This window comes from Saccopteryx bilineata, chromosome 2 (assembly GCF_036850765.1).
Source record: "Saccopteryx bilineata isolate mSacBil1 chromosome 2, mSacBil1_pri_phased_curated, whole genome shotgun sequence".
NCBI lineage: Eukaryota > Metazoa > Chordata > Mammalia > Chiroptera > Emballonuridae > Saccopteryx > Saccopteryx bilineata.
Window position 1 is genome coordinate 310425534 of NC_089491.1, and position 18822 is coordinate 310444355.

Genomic DNA, 18822 nt, shown 5'->3' on the forward strand with positions numbered 1-18822 from the left:
CCCCTCCTTCCTCTCTGTCTCTCTCTTCCCCTCCCGCAGCCAAGGCTCCATTGGAGCAAAGATGGCCCGGGCGCTGGGGATGGCTCCTTGGCCTCTGCCCCAGGCGCTAGAGTGGCTCTGGTTGCGGCAGAGCAACGCCCCGGAGGGGCAGAGCATTGCCCCCTGGTGGGCAGAGTGTCGTCCCTGGTGGACGTGCCGGGTGGATCCCGGTCGGGCGCATGTGGGAGTCTGTCTGACTGTCTCTCCCCGTTTCCAGCTTCAGAAAAATAAAAAATAAAAAAAAGCTTTATTTTTGAAAGATTTCATTTTTATTGATTTTAGAGAGAGGAGAGTGAGAGAGAGAAAGAGAAAGGCAGAGGGGAGTAACAGGAAGCATTGACTTTTTGTTGCTTCTAGTATGCACCTTGACCGGGGAAGCCCAGGGCTTCAAACTGGTGACCTCGGCATTCCAAGTCAATGTTCTATCCACTGTGCCACCACAAGTCAGGCTAGGTATCTTTACCTAATATTTTAGGCCTAATATTTTCTTTATTTGTAAACTGGTTTTATTCCTGATTAATATAGCCAGGGGGAACAATTGCTTAAGATATTTTTTGTTCAGAGAACTAATTTCAAAATGCTTAAACAGGAAACTTGTCCTTTTAAATGAGTGCTGGGCCACATGAATGAGCCTGATGGCAGTTCTTGTTTTCCTGGAGAGTTGGAGATACAAGTAAATAAGGACAGCACCTGTGCTCTAGTTTTACAGATGGAGAAACAGGTCTTCACAAACACATGAAGGTAATGGTAGAACTGGGAACAGAACTCAGAAGTGCTATTTTTTTGTTTTGGGGTTCACTTGATGCTTTTGAAAAGGAAAGGAACTGTAATCTGAATTGAAAAAGGATGATCATAGGGGACTATGGGAATAGCTTCTAGAAAAAAGCAGGGTCTTTGACCTAGATTTGTGAGTTTGGCATGAAATTCAGGGTGTTTTGGGTTGGTCCAGGATCTGTGATGTGTTTTAGTTTATGCTTCTAATCCTTCTAACTAGGAGTTCCCAAACAGTTTTTTTTTTCTTAAGCTAACTTTAAAATGTTTTATTTATTTATTTGAGAGAAAGAGAAGGGGAGAGAAACATTGACACCCAGGCCCCCATTCTGCCCATCCATGCATTTATTGGTTGACTCCTGCATGAGCTCTGACCAAGGATTGAGTTGATACTCCAATCAACTGAGCTTCCCAGCCAGGGCAAGAAATTCCTGAATAGTTTGGCTGTGTGATACTCAGTATGCATAAGAGATTAGGAGTAACTGTATTATCTTAGATTTTTGGCTGTCAGAAGAGACAGAAAATAGGCTTCTGTTTTATATAAAATAAAAAAAAACATGTTGATAGTGAACAGGTAGAAAAGCAAAGCTGTGGAATTAGGGAATAGTAAGTCTTTACTATATTTCATATGCTGAGTAAATATTAGATACAATTGTCTATAAAGTTAAAAGGTATATAAGTTTCACTGGAAATTAATATATATATATAAATGGTTTCTGGTTCATTGTCCTGCCCAAACCTTACATTTTGTGATAATTGATCCCTTGAAAGATAAGAAGGGGAAAAAAAAGAATGTATTAAAACCAGATGGGGACATAAAAATATATATACTTTTCCTCCCATCCTCTAAGTTCTTCTGGCTGGGCTAATAATCAAATTAACAGACAGATTAACAGGAAAAATATCCTTTTTAATAACGTGCACATGGCAAATTCACATAAGCATGGAAACTCTAAAGGTAAAATTGGATATATGTGACATTTTGGATTTTGGACAAAGGACAAAGAAGGGAAGAACTGGATTTTAGATTTCAAAAATGAGAATGAGAAAGTTATAGCAAATTGAGGAAGAGCTGAACATACCTGGCAGGTAAATTTTTGCTAGGCAACCCAGAAACAAAGAGATGGGGTTGTCTTGTAAACAAGTCTGCTTCTCTCTCTCACTCTCTCTCTCTAAAACAAACAAAACAAGTCTGGTTAATACCTTTGTATCCACCCTACTTAATTCAAACCGAAATATCTTTCTTGGAGCAGGATTTTCTCTCTGAATCACTTGGACAGGAAAGGGGGAAGACTCAAACATTCTAAGTCTTAAAATCAGTATCCTAAAAGGCACACTGTTTCTCCATCTGTAATTTGGTCCCCTTCAATTACCCCTTTCTTTTCTTTCCTGTATCACAGTGGCTTTTTGTTCTCTTGAACTGTTCTTATTAAATGGGTTAGTAGTATCAAGGGCTAAGCTATACTTACAGAGTTGTTCCTGATTCAGACTTATTAATGGTGAAAAATATTTCTGCTTGTGGGTATTTTTAGATGAAACAGGCAGTAGAACACCTGAAGTAGTTCTTTTAAGTATACCTGCTATGCGGAGTATCGTCGCTAGAGTTGTATATAATAAATTTTCATACTCTAAGGGGAAAGCAGCTTAGTTTGGTGGAAACAACTGGGTTCCAGTGATTCTAGATCAATAACTTAGGTTTGTGATACTTTGCTTTTAAACATGGGATGATAGAAATTATTTAACGAAATTTTATTGATGAGACTTTGTGATTGTGGGGCTGTATGCATTGGCAGTATTTGTGGGGGTGGTATTGAAGATTTGATGTATTAATATTAAAGCAGGGGATGCCCTGGCTGGGTAGCTCACTTAATTAGAGTGTCATCCCAATTTGCCAAGGTTGCAGGTCTGATACTTGATTAGGGCAGGTACAAGTAATGAATGTATAGATGGATGGAACAACAAATCAGTGCTTCTCTCTTTCGCTCTCTCTCTACCCCCTCCTCCTTTCCCCACTTTCCTCTTCCTCTAAAATCAATTTTAAAAATATTTTAAGCAGAGGAGAAGGGATTTTCATAATGCCAGATATATGATGGATGTTTAATTTATTATTCTCGGTTTGCCCTTTCCTCTTATGCAAACACAAACCCCTTATGGTTAAAATTCAAAACTGTGTATCTGAATATATCAATATGGTATGTGACCAAGGCCTAGGTGTGGGGGGAGTGAGTGTAGAGGTAGGGAGAGACTGTTTGGTTCCCATTTTCCTTGTACAAACTTTTCCTTACTGCATAGATACTCCTCCAAGTTGAAGTTTAAAAAATTAGGAAAAAGTAGAATGTAAAGTTAGCCATCACTTAAAGTCCAATCTGGTTGCAATCTTAGTGTAGGGCATGACTAAATTTTTATTGTAATTATACTGTATAATAAAATATAGACAAGTAACGGGGTTATATTCTATTAGGAGAAAGAATGCATTGATTGTTAGAAGAAAATGTGTGAATTGTGGGTCAGCAGTGAAAGAATATGAGAGTTAGAGGCAAACAAATTGTGCTTTTCCTGGTGCTGCCTATGGGAAACGGAATCCCAGGTCCTTGATTTTGAGGGTCTGATTGATGCTCATACCAGGAATGGATATATTAGGCTATCCTGGCATGATGACACAAACTATATATATATATATATATTCATTTGTCTGAATACTCTGATTCTCTGCATGTTTAGCGAGTGATTATAATCTAGAATAACTATAATAGCTCTCTTTATTAAATGTCTACTATCTAATGTGCCAGTCACAGAATTAGATATTTTACAAACATCTTAATCTTTACAATAACACAGTGGTGATGCAACAGATGAAGCAGTTGAGTCTTAGAAAGATAGTGACTTCCCAAAGACTTATTATCTAATTAAAGTCCTGAGATTGAAATTGAGATCTCTGACCCCAAAACTTTTCCCTCTATGCCAGGATAATTTTTATGTAGATTTGCTTATTGAAAAAACACTGTGCTGACAGCAAAAGAAACCAACAACAAAATAAAAATGCACCCAAATGAGAGATGATAGTCTCAAACAACAAACAGCTCCAATAAGAAGTTACTATCCAAAATATATAAGGAAGTCACAAAGCTTAGCAACAAACAAGCAAGCAATCCAATTAAAAAATGGGGAGAGGACCTGAACAGACACTTCTCCCAAGAAGACATACAAATAGCCAACAGATATATGAAAGGATGCTCATCTTCGCTAGCTATTTGAGAAATGCAAATCAAAACCACAATGGGATACCACCTCACATCTGTTATATTGGGTGTTATCAACAAGACAAGTAATAGCAAGTGTTGGAGAGGCTGTGGAGAAAAAGGAACCCTCATTTATTGCTGGTGAGAATGTATTCTGGCACAGTCATTATAGAAGACAGTATAGTGGCACCTCAAAAAATTAAGAATAGAATTACCATATGACCCAGAAGTCCCCCTACTGGGTATCTACCCAGAAAAGCTCAAAAACATTGGTACATAAATACACATGAACTCCCATGTTCATTGCAGCATTATACACAGTGGCCAAGACATGGAAACAACCAGAGTATCCCCTGATAGAGGATTGGATAAAGAAATGGTACATATATACAGTGGAGTACTACTCAGCTATAAGAAATAATGACATATTGCCATTTACAACAATATGGATGGACCTTGAGGACATTATAACTGAGTGAAATAAGTAAATAAGGAAAAGCTAAGAACTATGATTTCACACATAGGTGGAATATAAAACTGAGACTCATGTACGTAGATAAAAGTAAAGTGATTATCCCAGGGAAGGGTGGGGGAAGAGGGGAATAAAGAGGGACAAATATACAGTGACAGAAAATTATTTGACTTTGGGTGATGGGCATACAACACAATCAACAGTTCGGATTCTCTGGAGAGGTTCACCTGAAACCTCTGTACTCTTCTTTTTTTTTTTTTTTTTTTTTTTCATTTTTCTGAAGCCGGAAACAGGGAGAGACAGTCAGACAGACTCCCGCATGCGCCCGACCGGGATCCACCCGGCACGCCCACCAGGGGCGACGCTCTGCCCACCAGGGGGCGATGCTCTGCCCATCCTGGGCGTCGCCATGTTGCGACCAGAGCCACTCTAGCGCCTGGGGCAGAGGCCACAGAGCCATCCCCAGCGCCCGGGCCATCTTTGCTCCAATGGAGCCTTGGCTGCGGGAGGGGAAGAGAGAGACAGAGAGGAAGGCGCGGCGGAGGGGTGGAGAAGCAAATGTGCGCTTCTCCTGTGTGCCCTGGCCGGGAATCGAACCCGGGTCCTCCGCACGCTAGGCCGACGCTCAACCGCTGAGCCAACCGGCCAGGGCCCTCTGTACTCTTCTTGATCAGTGTTACCCCATTAAATTTGTTTTCAAAATAAAAATTAAAAAAATAAAAACACTGTGCTGAACACTGAAAGTAATTGGGCCATTTGATAACTTTTTTTATTGCAATTAAGTAAGTTGACATTCTAGGTTTTTTATATATGGCCTCAGAATTTGGTTTTTTAAATATTTTTATTTATTTATTCATTTTAGACAGACAGACAGAAAGGAGGAGCAGAAAGCATCAACTCCCATATGTGCCTTGACCAGGCAAGCCCAGGGTTTCGAACTGGTGACCTTAGTGTTTCCAGGTCGACACTATCCACTGTGCCACCACAGGTCAGGCAGAATTTTTTTTTTTTTTTTTTTTTTTTTTTTTTTTTACAGAGGCAGAGATAGACAGGGACAGACAGGAACGGAGAGAGATGAGAAGCATCAATCATCAGTTTCTCGTTGCACGTTGTGACTTCTTAGTTGTTCATTGATTGCTTTCTCACATGTGCCTTGACGGTGGGCCTTCAGCAGACCGAGTAACCCCCTGCTGGGGCCAGCGACCTTGGGTCCAGGCTGGTGAGCTCTTTGCTCAAGCCAGATGAGCCTGCGCTCAAGCTGGTGAGCTCAGGGTCTCGAACCTGGGTCCTTCCGCATCCCAGTCCGACGCTCTATCCACTGCGCCACCACCTGGTCAGGCAGAATTTGGTTTTATGTGAATCTTTATTTTAAGGACCAGACTGTTCTTGGTCTGCTTATGTATATTTTTGGGCTGGTAAAGATGGAAGGTTTCAGACCCTAGATTTTCAGGGAGGGGCTGAATGGCAGCTGAATTTTCAATGCCTCATTTGACCTTGCCATAAACTTTTTCATTCAGTCTACAGCAAATTATATTTCCTGTTCCTTGCTCTAAAAGCAGTTATTTTCTGTTAATGTAGTGTAATGAAAAGAATGTGTTTCCCAGATCTATTTAATTGGTAGTTAAAAATATACTCTTTATAAATATGATTAGGCATTCCCTAAAATGTACTTTTTGCCCTGGCCGGGTAGCTTGGTTAGTTAGACTTAGAGCATCATCCTGATACACCAAGTTTGAGGATTCTGTATCTGGTCAGGGCACATACAAGAATCAACCAGTGAACAAACAAATGGAACAACAAATCGATGTTCCTCTCAAAAAATAAATAAATAAACAATCAATTTAAACAATGAAACCTCATGAAAAAAATAATAAAGTGTAGTCTTTCTTATTAGCCCAAAGCTTGATAATGTTTATTTAAAAGAGAGATTTATGGTATGGAGGGGGAGCAGTTTGTCACTTCAAGATATGCTACTTTGGAATGTTGATTATTTTAGACCAGTTAATTTTTTATGATTTTATTTATTGATTTTAGAGGAGAGAGAGAAAGACAGGGAGGGGGCTCAGAAGAGTGGGAAGCATCAACTCATAGTTGCTTCTTGCATGTACCTTGATTGGGAAAGTCTGGGGCTTTGAACTGGTGACCTCAGTATTCCAGGTCAACGCTCCATCCACTGCACCTCCACAGGTGAGGCTAAAGCTGGTTAATTTTAAGAAATGGCATACATAGGCCTGACCTGTGGAGGCACAGTAAATAAAACATTGACCTGGAATGCTGAGGTTGCCGGTTTGAAACCCAGTACTTGCCTGGTCAGGGCATGTACGAGAAGCAACTACTATGAGTTGATGTTTCCCGCTCCTTCCACCCCTTTTCTCTTTCTCTCTCTCTCTCTCTCTCTCTCTGTCCCCTCCCTCTAAAGTCAATAAATAAAATCTAAAAAAAAAAAAAAAAAAAAGGAAAGAAAAGAAAAAAAAAGGCAGACGGGAACGGGGTGGTTGTGATGGATGTCATCCACACAATCGCAAAGCTCACCAGCTTGAGCCCATAGGTTGCTGGCATGAAAAACCCAAGGTCACTGGCTTGATCAAGGGGACACTGGTATGGCCCTGGTCAAGGCACATATGAGAAGCTCAACATACAGCTAAAGAGAGTGCAGCTATCAGTTGATGCTTCTCGCTCACTCTCTTTCCTCCCTCTCTTGGAAGCAATCAATGCACAACTAAAGTGAAAGCAACTATGAGTTGATGCTTCTCATCCTTTATCGCCCTCTCTTTCTCTCCAAAAAATACCTGAAAACAAAAAAAGATACTTGATGTGAGGTTTTTTGTGAACCCCGAAAGATTCATTTGGTGTAAACTCCAAAAGGATATATCTGCTGAGATGGACTCCCCCTGGTCAACCAAGGGCCCAAATTTTCTGAATAATGAGAACCTAATGGCTGTTTACTTAAAGACTTCTCATGTGATCTATATACTGGGAAGAATCTCAGACTGAACTCTCAGCTTCCTGTATCATGCGTCACTTATTTACACAGTCTCATTGAACAACTGCAGGGAAATTGTGGTTTTGTCTTTTGACCCAAGGACCGAGACCTGTCTTGTGCAAACAGAGTTCTATAATTTGGATACCTTATTTCCCCAAAATGGACCTAATTGAGAACCTGAGTGGAAACTTTTGCTGTAAAAGGTAGCCTACCCTCTGTTTCAGTGGAACACGTTAGGTTGCTACCTGAATCTGCTTTCAGGGCTGCAACTCCTTTTTGCTCAAGTAAATGCTTTTTATTCTTTATTATAGTCGATTTTCACTTAAAATTTTCTTTGGATTAATGTATTCTTTTATTCCCATTTCCCCAGCCCTCCCCTTTGGTAACATCAGCTTATTCTCTATATGAGTCTGTTTTATTCATTTATCTTGGTGGTGGTGTTTTTTTAAGATTCCACACAAAAGTGAGCTCATACGGTACTTGTCTTTGTCTGATTTATTTCACTTAGCATAGTACCCATGTTGCCGGGAATGGTGAGATTTTATTTTTTTTATTGCTGAATAATATTCCTGTGTGTGTGTGTGTGTGTGTGTGTGTGTGTGTGTGTGTGTGTGTGTGTTATGGAGACTAAAAATATATTGATACTTTCCCTCCCATTGTTTAAGGTTTTCTAGTCTGGGCTAAGAAATTAATATAGAAACAGATTAACAAGAGAAAATCAAGTTTTAATACATGTGCATGGGGAGTTTGAGGAAATTCACACAGGCATGAAAATTCCAGACAGTGAGGCAACATTGGGTATATAAGACATTTTGGACAAAGGGAAAGGGGTTGGGTGGGTCTTAGATTTCAGAAGTGAGAGTAGGCCATTTATAGGTAGTTGAGGGAGAGTGGAACATACATGGCAGGAAAATTCTTGCTAGGTAACTCAAACAATGGGACACAGAGGGTATCTAGCTAATAGGACCCTGTCTGAATCCTTTCTTCCTGAAGCAGGTTTCTCTGTCTGAATCTCTTGGGCATAAAAGGGGGCAGCAGGTCAAAGTAAGTCTGTCTGTCTTTCCCTCCCTCCCTTCCTCCCTCCCTTCCTCCCTCCATCCCTCCCTCCCTCTTTCCCTTTACTTCCCTCCCTCTCTCCTTCCCTCCCTCTTTCTTTCTTTCATTCAAGATTTTATATTTTGATTTTAGAGAGAGGGGAGAGAGAGAGAGAAAGAAAGGGGTGGGGGAAGAGTACGAAGCATCATCTCAAAGTTGCTTCTCATATGTGCCTTGACTGGGCAAGTCTAGGTTTCAAACTGGTGACAGCATTTCAGGTTGATGTTTCATCCACTGTACCACCCACAGGTCGGGCGAGTCTTGTTTCTTAATAAACAGTTTAAAATCAACATCCCAAAAAGTAACTTTAGAGTGGCAGAACTTTGGTATGCACAGGCACACACACACACCTAACCAACTCACCCCATATCTTTACCCATTCATCTATGGATGGACACCTAGGTTGCTTTCCATATCTTGACTATTACTAGTAATGGTACAATGAGCATAGGGGTGCATATATCTTTTCAAATTAGTGTTTTTGTTTTTCTAAATACCTAGCACTGGAATTGCTGTATTGTATGACAACTCTATTTTTAAGTTTCTGAGGAATCTCTATACTGTTTTCCATAGTGGAAAACACGATTTACAGTCCCATCAACAGTGTACAAGGGTTTCCTTTTCTCCTCAACCTCACCAACATTTGTTATTTGTTGATTTACTGATGATAGCCATTCTGACAAGTGTGAGGTGATACCTCATTGTGGTTTTGATTTGCATTTTCCTGATGATTAGCAATGATGTTGAGCATCTTTTCATGTCTGTTGACCATTTGCATGTCCTCTTGGGAGAAATGTGTATTCATCACATCTACCAATTTTTAAAATGGATTTGTTTTTTGTTTTAGTGTTGTAAGGAGATCTTTATATAGTTTGGATATTAACCCTCTGTTGGATATGTCATTTGCAAATCTTCTCCCATTCAGTAGGTTGTCTTTTCCTTTTGTTTCCTTCACTGTGCAAAAAGCTTTTAGTGTGATATAATCCATTTGTTATTTTTACGTTTGTTTCCCTTGCTTGAGGAGATGTATCCAGAGATACTGCTAATACTAGTGTCAAAGAGTTTACTGCCTGTTTTCATCTCAGAGTTTTATAGTTCCAGGTTTAACATTTAAGTCTTTAATCCATTTTAAGTTTATTTTTGTATATGGTGTAAGAAAGTGATCCAATTTTACTTTTTTGCTTGTATTCAATTTTGCCAACACCATTTATTGAAGAGACTGTCTTTACCCCATTGTGTATATCCTTGCCTCCTTTGTCATAGATTAATTGTCCATGTAAGCAAGAATTTGTTTCTGGGCGCTCTATTCTGATTTTAGTATATGTGCTGCTGAAGCGAGCACTAGGTTCTCTATTTTCCATTGATCTGTATATCTTTTTATGTCAGTACCATGCTATTTTGATTATTGTAGCTTTGTAGTATTGTTTATCATGAGGAAGTATAATACCTCCTAATTTAATCTTTCTCAAGATTTCTTTGACTTATTTGGGTCTGAATATATTATATTATGTTTTATTTGGAATCATTGGTAGTCAAAGTATAAATTAGAAATATTGTAAAAGCTCATTGTAAATTTCTAGTCTTCAAAGTGATTTATCCTGTGTTTCAGTTTATGTCTCCTATATGTACATAAAAAAATAGCAGTTTCTGTACCCATTAATATTATAATCTTTTATTGCTAATGGAACTTTTTCATTAGATTTGAAGAGAAAATTAGGCAATGATTTCATTCCAGTTTTTAAAAAAATCCAGATTAAGAAAAAGAAAAAAATCTTGACACTCTCCCTTTCAGCTCTCAGTGGGAGCCACTTATGAAGCTGTTCTGCAGACATTTGTGGAATTTGTCATTTGCCAGAATACGGGAGTGAGCAAGCACATAAAATATTTCACAGCATCAGCTTATATATTGCATGTTACTCTGAAACTACGTACTTAGCTTTTTAATGAAAGACTTAATTTGTTTTTTTCTTTTATAGGAATATATTTGTCCTAGATGTGAATCTGGATTTATTGAAGAAGTGACAGATGATTCCAGGTATTGTACAAGCTAATAGATAAATCAGGCAGTAGCCCTGGCCAGTTGGCTCAGTGGTAGAGCGTCGGCCTGGCGTGCAGAAGTCCCGGGTTTGATTCCTGGCCAGGGCACACAGGAGAAGCGCCCATCTGCTTCTCCACCCCTCCCCCTCTCCTTCCTCTCTGTCTCTCTCTTCCCCTCCCGCAGCGAGGCTCCATTGGAGCAAAGATTGCCCGAGCGCTGGGGATGGCTCCTTGGCCTCTGCCCCAGGCGCTGGAGTGGCTCTGGTTGCAACAGAGCGACGCCCCAGAGGGGCAGAGCATCGCCCCCTGGTGGGCGTGCCGGGTGGATCCCGGTCGGGTGCATGCGGGAGTCTGTCTATCCCCGTTTCCAGCTTCAGAAAAAAAAAAAAAAATCAGGCATTCTGTTATCAAAATTATTTTCTCTCAGCATTGACTAAATGAATAGAGAGGGATTTGTTTTGTAACTGCTACTCTCTGCTGAGGTGAAGGTAGGTGGATTTGGAGGGGGGAAAAGTGGCAGAGGGAAGACGATTTTGGAAAATTTGGAAGCTGATGTTATTGTGGGTATGATACCATGTATTGTTTCTGTTTGTGTGTGGCATTCCTTAGAAACCTGTATCAACAAAAGAATTAGTCCTTCTACAAAGTTCGTAAACATTTGCAGATTTGAATACTTAGAAATGACAGTGGTAAGCAGTGGATGATAAAGACTAATGGGGAAATTCTTATATGTAAATATTAGATAATAGGCCCCATTTACTACTACACATTCATCTGGAGCAGGAGTCGGGAACCTTTTTGGCTGAGAGAGCCATAAACACCACATATTTTAAAATGTAATTTTATGAGAGCCATACAACGACATGTGTACGTTAGGCATTATCCAATAAAAATTTGGTGTTGTCCTGGAGGACAGCTGTGATTGGCTCCAGCCACCTGCAACCATGAACATGAGCGGTAGGAAATGAATGGATTGTAATACATGAGAATGTTTTATATTTGTAATGTTTTTTTTTTATTATTAAAGATTTGTCTGCGAGCCAGATGCAGCCATCAAAAGAGCCACATCTGGCTCGCGAGCCATAGATTTCCTACCCCTGATCTGGAGGGACACCTTGTCAATTTTTTTAAGCTTTTTAACATTTCTAAGAACAATATGGTTGTTTTTATTATCCCTTTTCTATGATGAGCCCTATCACTCTTAAAATATACTGCTCACAAAAATTAGGGGATATTTAAAAATGAATATAAAGCCATAAAATATCCCCTAATTTTTGTGAGCACTATTCTAAGAAATTTTAAGAAGAGGGGGGATGTTGAGGGACTTTTAGGGAGGAGCACGAACCCTGGATGTCCATACTCCAGGCTGACGGTCTATCCACTGAGCGACCAGCCAGGGCCCCACTCAACTTTTTAAAGAAGTTATGTGGTAGGTATGTCAATTACTTATTTGGCATGGATTGTAGGATACTATTGGGCTTCTTGTACCTCTGAAGTATTTTTTTACAAAAGCATTTTTAAAAACATATATATTTTAAGACTTTATTCATTTTAGAGAGAGAGAGAGAAGGGGGAGGAGCAGGAAGCATCAACTCCCCTATGTGCCTTGATTGGGCAAGCCCAAGGTTTTGAACTGGCGACCTCAGCATTCCAGATCACCACTTCATACACTGCGCCACCACAGGTCAAGCCTTTACAAAAACATTTTTAACTTCTGACACAAATACACATGTTTAATGGTTTCTAATGAGAATGACATTTGCTTTGCTTTTTCACTTTTAGTTCCTGATTAACCAGGGTGTGTGTTTCCTTAGTAAGCTCAGTACAATGTCTGGATTGGTATTATAATTCTGAGAATGAAAGCTATTTATTGTAGTTTGCAGACTTTATAGCATTGGGGTGAATGTGGGAACATGTTTATATGCTTAACATGAGACTCTTGAAGTAGTATCCAGTGGTCCTTGTGGTTCGTTTTCCATCCCCCTTTCCCCAAAGCCTTAGCCAGTTTCCCCTCTTTGCAAATTTCATAGGGACATTATCTCTCCCTGATTTTGAGAGTAGGCAGTTATTGTTTACACGTGTGATACTAATTTAACAACTTTTATTTTCAAGTCACAGATATAGAATATGGCATTGCAGAGCTTTGAAAAGTGATGAAGCTCTGTATGTCTGACATATAATAAAAACTGCATGTACTTGTATTAATAATATACAGTCTTTTGGTGGGGAGTATTTACATCAAGGAAATTGACAAACTACAAATCAGGGCCTCCTTCTCTCTCCTCTCCCCAGACAGTCAATTTTTAAGCATTTACTAGCATATCACAATAGACATTTTTTCAAGTATTTTTTTCTTATATGTAGAAACACTGTTGAAAACTTTAGAAGTCTATTAAATACCTTTCTTTCCCTTGGAAATAGAGAAGAAACACTCACTGACACATGTAAAATACCTTTGCCATCAAATTGTTTTTTAAAACTATTATTCCTCTTTTCTCCCTCAATAACCTGCTCTCTTGATAATCTAGCCTTGTATCTAAATCCCAGTTCCTTTTAACTTGACTCTTCAAGTTTAACTGCCCCCCCATGTCCCCCACACCTTTTAAGCTTTAATAAAGAGAAAAGCAGCATTTTAATAGTAAAAGTGAACTTTTTCAAAGGTAATTACTTAATAGATAACTAAATAAGAATGGCTGGTTTTGCTTTGCCTGCTAAGCACTAGCTTATGTTAGCCTTCAACACTTTAGGTTGAGTGTCAGGAAAAAAGCAATATACTAAATCCCTTTTGTTTATACACCAGAAGATTAGGTTTTTCTTAAATTCCCAAGGTATTTTAGGAGATTAACTTCCAGATAGGAAATTTCATAGGCTGAGCAGGTAGAGAAAAAAGAAGAAAAAGTCATACCACCTTCAAGCAATTCCATCAACAGATGATTTTTTTTTAAGTGAGAGGACGGGAGGCAGAGAGACAGATTCCTGCATGAGCCCCGACCAGGATCCACCCAGCAAGTCCTCTATGGAGCAACACTCTGCCCATCTGGGGCTGTTGCTCTGTTGTCGGGCAGCTGAGCTATTTTTTTTTTTTTTAGTGCCTGAGGCTGAGGTCAAGGAGCCATCCTCAGTTCCAGGATCACCTTGCTCCAACCAATCCAGCCCATGGCTGCGGGAGGGAGTGAGAGAGAGAGTGAAAGAAAGAGGTGGGAGGGAAGGGGTGGAGAAGCAGATGGTCACTTTTCCTGTGTGCCCTGACTGGAAATTAGTCCTGGGACATCCACATGCTGGGCAGTGCTCTACCACTGAGCCAACCAATCAGGACAGGGGATGAAATTTCAAATCACCTATGTCTCACACCCATTTTTCAGTGCAAAATAAACCACTTGAACAGAGTGAAAGCCAATTTTTACCTCTTTTTTTTCTTTAAAAAAAGTGAAAAGAGGGGAGATAGTGAGACACTCCCTTATGCACCTGACCTGGATCCATCCGAAACTCCCCCTTCCCCACCCATCCTTCTCTGGGGCTGGTGCTGTTATCAACCTATTGAGCCACTGGCTGGGAGAGGGGAAGAGGGAGTGAAGGGGCAGAGGGAAGGGAGAGAAGCAGATGGTCGTTTCTCTTGTGTGCCTTGATTGGGAACCAAACCCAGGACGTCCATACCCTGGGAAGATGCTCTATCCACTGAGCAAACCAGCCAGGACCCAATTTTTACTTTTAATGTTGTCTTAAGGCTGTCTTTTTGAACTTCAGAAGCACACTTTGTAATTATCTATCAAAGGAAGTTCAACATTTCACCCCCAATCTTCTTCAGTTTGTGCTATCAGTTTATTTGTGTATGTGTGTGTGGTTTGTTTGTTTTTTTTGAGAGAGAGACAAGGAGAAAGATAGGAACATTGAGTTGCTCCTGTATGTACCCTGACTGGGTAATCAAATTGGCAACCTCTGTGCTCCAGGATGATGCTCCAACCAACTGAGCAATCTGATCAGGGCTTAATTTTTATTGACATTTAGAGAGCCAAAGAGAGGGAGAGAGAGGGGAGGGGAAGGGAAGCATTTGTTGTTCCACTCAGTCGTGCATTTTTTTGGTTGCTTCTTGTGTGTGTCCTGATTGGGAATCGAACCCTCAACCTTGTTGTTTCCATGCAACACTCTTATCCAACGGAGCTAACTGGCCAGGCCATGTTATCACTTTTAACTGTTAACAAACCACATTAATTTTAAACTGATCATTCTGTTTGGAAATACTACACTGAATTATAATACATATAAATGTATTTATGTACAAGCTACAGTTAAGTGGGTCTTTTTCACTACTTCAGTTGGTTTTATTTTTAGTAATTTCTGTAGTTTTGGAGATACAGCAATTCATGTCCCTTGTTTCTTAAAGGAATAGTTTTCTGGGAATGAGAAGGATAAAAAGAAGTCAGGAGGCCCTGGCCGGTTGGCTCAGCGGTAGAGCGTCGGCCTGGCGTGCGGGGGACCCAGGTTCGATTCCCGGCCAGGGCACACAGGAGAAGCGCCCATTTGCTTCTCCACCCCCCTCCTCCTTCCTCTCTGTCTCTCTCTTCCCCTCCCGCAGCCAAGGCTCCATTGGAGCAAAGATGGCCCGGGCGCTGGGGATGGCTCCTTGGCCGCTGCCCCAGGCGCTAGAGTGGCTCTGGTCGCGGCAGAGCGACGCCCTGGAGGGGCAGAGCATCGCCCCTGGTGGGCGTGCCGGGTGGATCCTGGTCGGGCGCATGCGGGAGTCTGTCTGACTGTCTCTCCCCGTTTCCAGCTTCAGAAAAAAAAAAAGGAAAAAGAAAAAAGAAGTCAGGAATTTTATCAGGGTTTTTGCCTAGCATTGATACCATTTGATTGTGGGTTGTGAGCTTGACTGCAAAGTGCTTTGTTTGTTTGTTTGTTTGTTTGAAGGAAAGTGAAGGGCTCAAAAATAATTTGCTAAACTCAGAGCACACTGTTAACTTGTATAATTCATTCAGATTTGTTTAAACCCTTCATTTTCTTAAATTTTTCCACAATCTGGGAATTAACTAGTTAAGTGCTTTTTATTATCAACCTCCCTGCTACTATAGGCACTGATCATGTCTATTTGAGAAAAGCATTTGTTCACAAACCATATTTTTTCAGCCTGGCCACTTTTCTCTCATGAGTACAAACAAAATGTTTTTGAGATGGAAGCATGCCATGTCTGTCTCCACTTCTTTTATTTATTTATTTATTTATTTTATTTTTTATTTTTTTTTTGTCTCCACTTCTATACTAAGCTCAGATTTCAGGAGTGGGGAGAATTTCCTGCCTGACTAAAAAGTTCTCAGAACATCCTTATCTTCACCCTAACTGTACCCTTAGTGCTGAATCTTCCACTTGGAAGGATCTCCTTCTCTGATAAGTAAGAGCAATTCTACAGCACCCTTCCCAACCTCCTGGGTGAAACTGAAGTGCCTTTCTCATGCTCCCACCAAGGAGCACCTATCACCACCCCACACCCCATTATTAGCACTATCCTCATCCTCTGTCAAGGGCTTTCTGTGGTGTTAAGCACTGTTCCACATGTTTTACATGTGTTAATTTAGGTAATCCTTACCGCTATGTTATTATAAGTGCCATTATTATGCCCACTTTATATATAAGGACACTAAGGCACTGAGAAGTTGGTGCCTGAAGTCACTCAGCTGGTAGATGGCAGGTCAGGACAACTCCATGGACCTCCCTACTGCATCAAGCTAAGTGAGCTACATAGTTGTTTCTCACATGTTTACATGTGTGATGCTAATTTAACTTTTATTTTCAAGTTATCAATATAGAATGTGGCATTGCAGGGTTTTCTGAAGTGATGAGTTCTCTGTATGCTCTCTGACACATAATAATAACTTTAGTTATACTTGTATTAATAGAATACAGTCTTTAGCCTCTGAATTTGAGAGAGGTCAGATTAGTGGCATACGAGATTCCCTTGATATCTCCCTTTGAAATGTCAACAAATTAAACAGCTGAAATTCAGGGAAGGAATCCCACGTGGGTTCACAGGCTTGCCTGGAAAGGTTCACACATGGAATTGACAGAAGGTGGGAAGGGTTACAATAGAGGGGGGATGGAGGTGGAAGATCAGAAGCATTCACTGTGTGAGTTCAGATAGGGAAGAGGATTGGTCTGGGCTTTTGGAATGTCTGGTCTTTTGACTGCAGGGTCCCTGAAGAGAGGAGAAACCCAGAGTATCTGGGTCTCCTTTGGCCAGGTGGAGTGGAGAGGTTAGAGGGCTTTTGGAGAGATACTGAACCAAAGTGGCTGCAGAGTATGGGGTCACTGCCAGTGTTCTTGCAGTCCACACTGGGGAGAGATCACAGAAATACAAAGTGTGCCCTCCCCCCCCCTGCTTCCTAGATCCCACCTCCTTTCCCTCACTGGGTATGGAGAGTGGCAGAGACATACCCCACAGCTAGTTCTATAGGGCCACACTTTCCCCTGAAGATCAGAAGTACTCTGTGTCTAGCCCCCTGGTCTGTTGAGATGCAGAGAGGGGTGCCTGGAGGCCTGAGATTGCCATTGCTAAAGCCGGAAGTCCCTCATAGCATGCCCTATCCACCCCATCATCAGGACAGCAACATCTCAGGTGAGGTCAGTCTTGGGATTTTACAGAGCTAAAGCTTCTAATCCAGGGCCAACTACTGGAAAAAAATAGAAAAACCTCTTGCAAATGCAATACCACTTCCTTTTGTTTGCTTGGTTTATATGGGGTTTTAGTTGTTTGTTTGTATTTGATTATTGTTTTTTGTTTCTTTGTGGGTTTGTCTTTTATTGTCGATTTTTATTTTTTGTTTTTTGTTTCATATCTTAACAATACCACTCTCAAGTGACATCAAGGCAGAAAAAGCTGATACTGTGACTACCCAAGAAAGTGATGCAGTTCAGAAAGAAAATGAAAAATCTCCAGAAAGCAGTCTCTCATGGAAACCTTGGAGTTAAATGATAGAGAATTCAAATGATTGAAGTTCTGAAAATACTTAACAAGATGTGAGAAAACACCAATAGGCAATTTAATTAGCTCACAAAACAAAACAAGTACTTCCTCAGAGAGATTGAAACTTTAAAAACAGATGAAGAACTCAATACGTGAATTGAAAATTGAGCTGGCAAGTTTAGCTAATAGAACAGGTAGATAGAGGAGAGTATCAGTGATATTGAAGACAGGCAACTAGAGATGATACAAAGGGAAGAAGAGAGAGACTCAAGAATTAAAAGAAATGAGAGAGTTCCATAAGAACTGACTCCATTAGAAAGAGGAATATAATAATAATGGGTGTATCAGAAGAAGAAGACAGGAAGAAGGGAATGGAGAGCTTGTTCAAATAATTGATGAGAACTTCTTAAGCCTGTGGAAAGAGTTAGAGTCTCGAATCCAAGAAGCAAACAATGCCTAATTGTCTCAGCCCAAACAGGCCTTCTCCAAGTCAGATTAATAAAACTGTTAAAAATTAATGACAAGGAACCTGACCAGGCAGTGGCACAGTGAATAGAGTGTCAGACTAGGACATAGAGGACCCAGGTTTGAAACCCCGAGGTTGCCAGCTTGAGCTCAGGCTCATCTGGTTTGAGCAAGGTTCACCAGCATAATCCCAAGATCGCTGGCTTGAGCAAGGGGTCATTCGGTCTGCTGTAGCCCCACGGTCAAGGCACATATGAGAAAGCAATCAATGAACAACTAACGTACTGCAATAAAGAATTGATGCTTCTCATCTCTCTTCCTTCTTGTCTGTCTGTCCCTATCTGTCCCTCTCTTGTCTCTCTGTCTCTGTCACAAAAAAGCCCCCCAACATTTAATGACAAGGAAAGAATCCTTTAGGCAGCTAGGGAAAGAAGAACGTAACAGGCAGAGAAAGACCAATATCATATTATCTCACTAATATGTGGAATCTAATGAACAAAGTGAACTGAGGAATGGAATAGAGGCAGAGGAAGGGTCACAGGGACCAGAGGGACAGCAGTCAGAGGGAAGGGGGATGAGGGGAGGGGAATCAGAAGGTGAAGGGATTAGTGAAATTATATACGTATAACACAGATACAGAGAACAGGACAGCAAATCTCAGAGGGAAGGGGAGAGAGAGTTAAGGGGAGGGTGGCAAAAGTGGTATAAATAGGAACATGGGAGTGGGAGGTGAGGGCGTTATATTCAGTGGGACACTTGAATCCATGTA

General features: G+C 40.7%; 1 protein-coding gene across 4 annotated transcripts in view; it reads left to right on the plus strand.

The window, feature by feature from the left end:
- Positions 1-18822, plus strand: part of RNF115 (ring finger protein 115) — a 109654-nt gene that overhangs the window by 17752 nt on the left and 73080 nt on the right. For all 4 annotated transcript variants that reach the window (XM_066261717.1, XM_066261720.1, XM_066261719.1 and 1 more), the window contains exon 2: positions 10576-10634. In XM_066261717.1, the coding sequence (XP_066117814.1) occupies positions 10576-10634 (59 nt within the window). The remainder of the gene's footprint in view (positions 1-10575; positions 10635-18822) is intronic.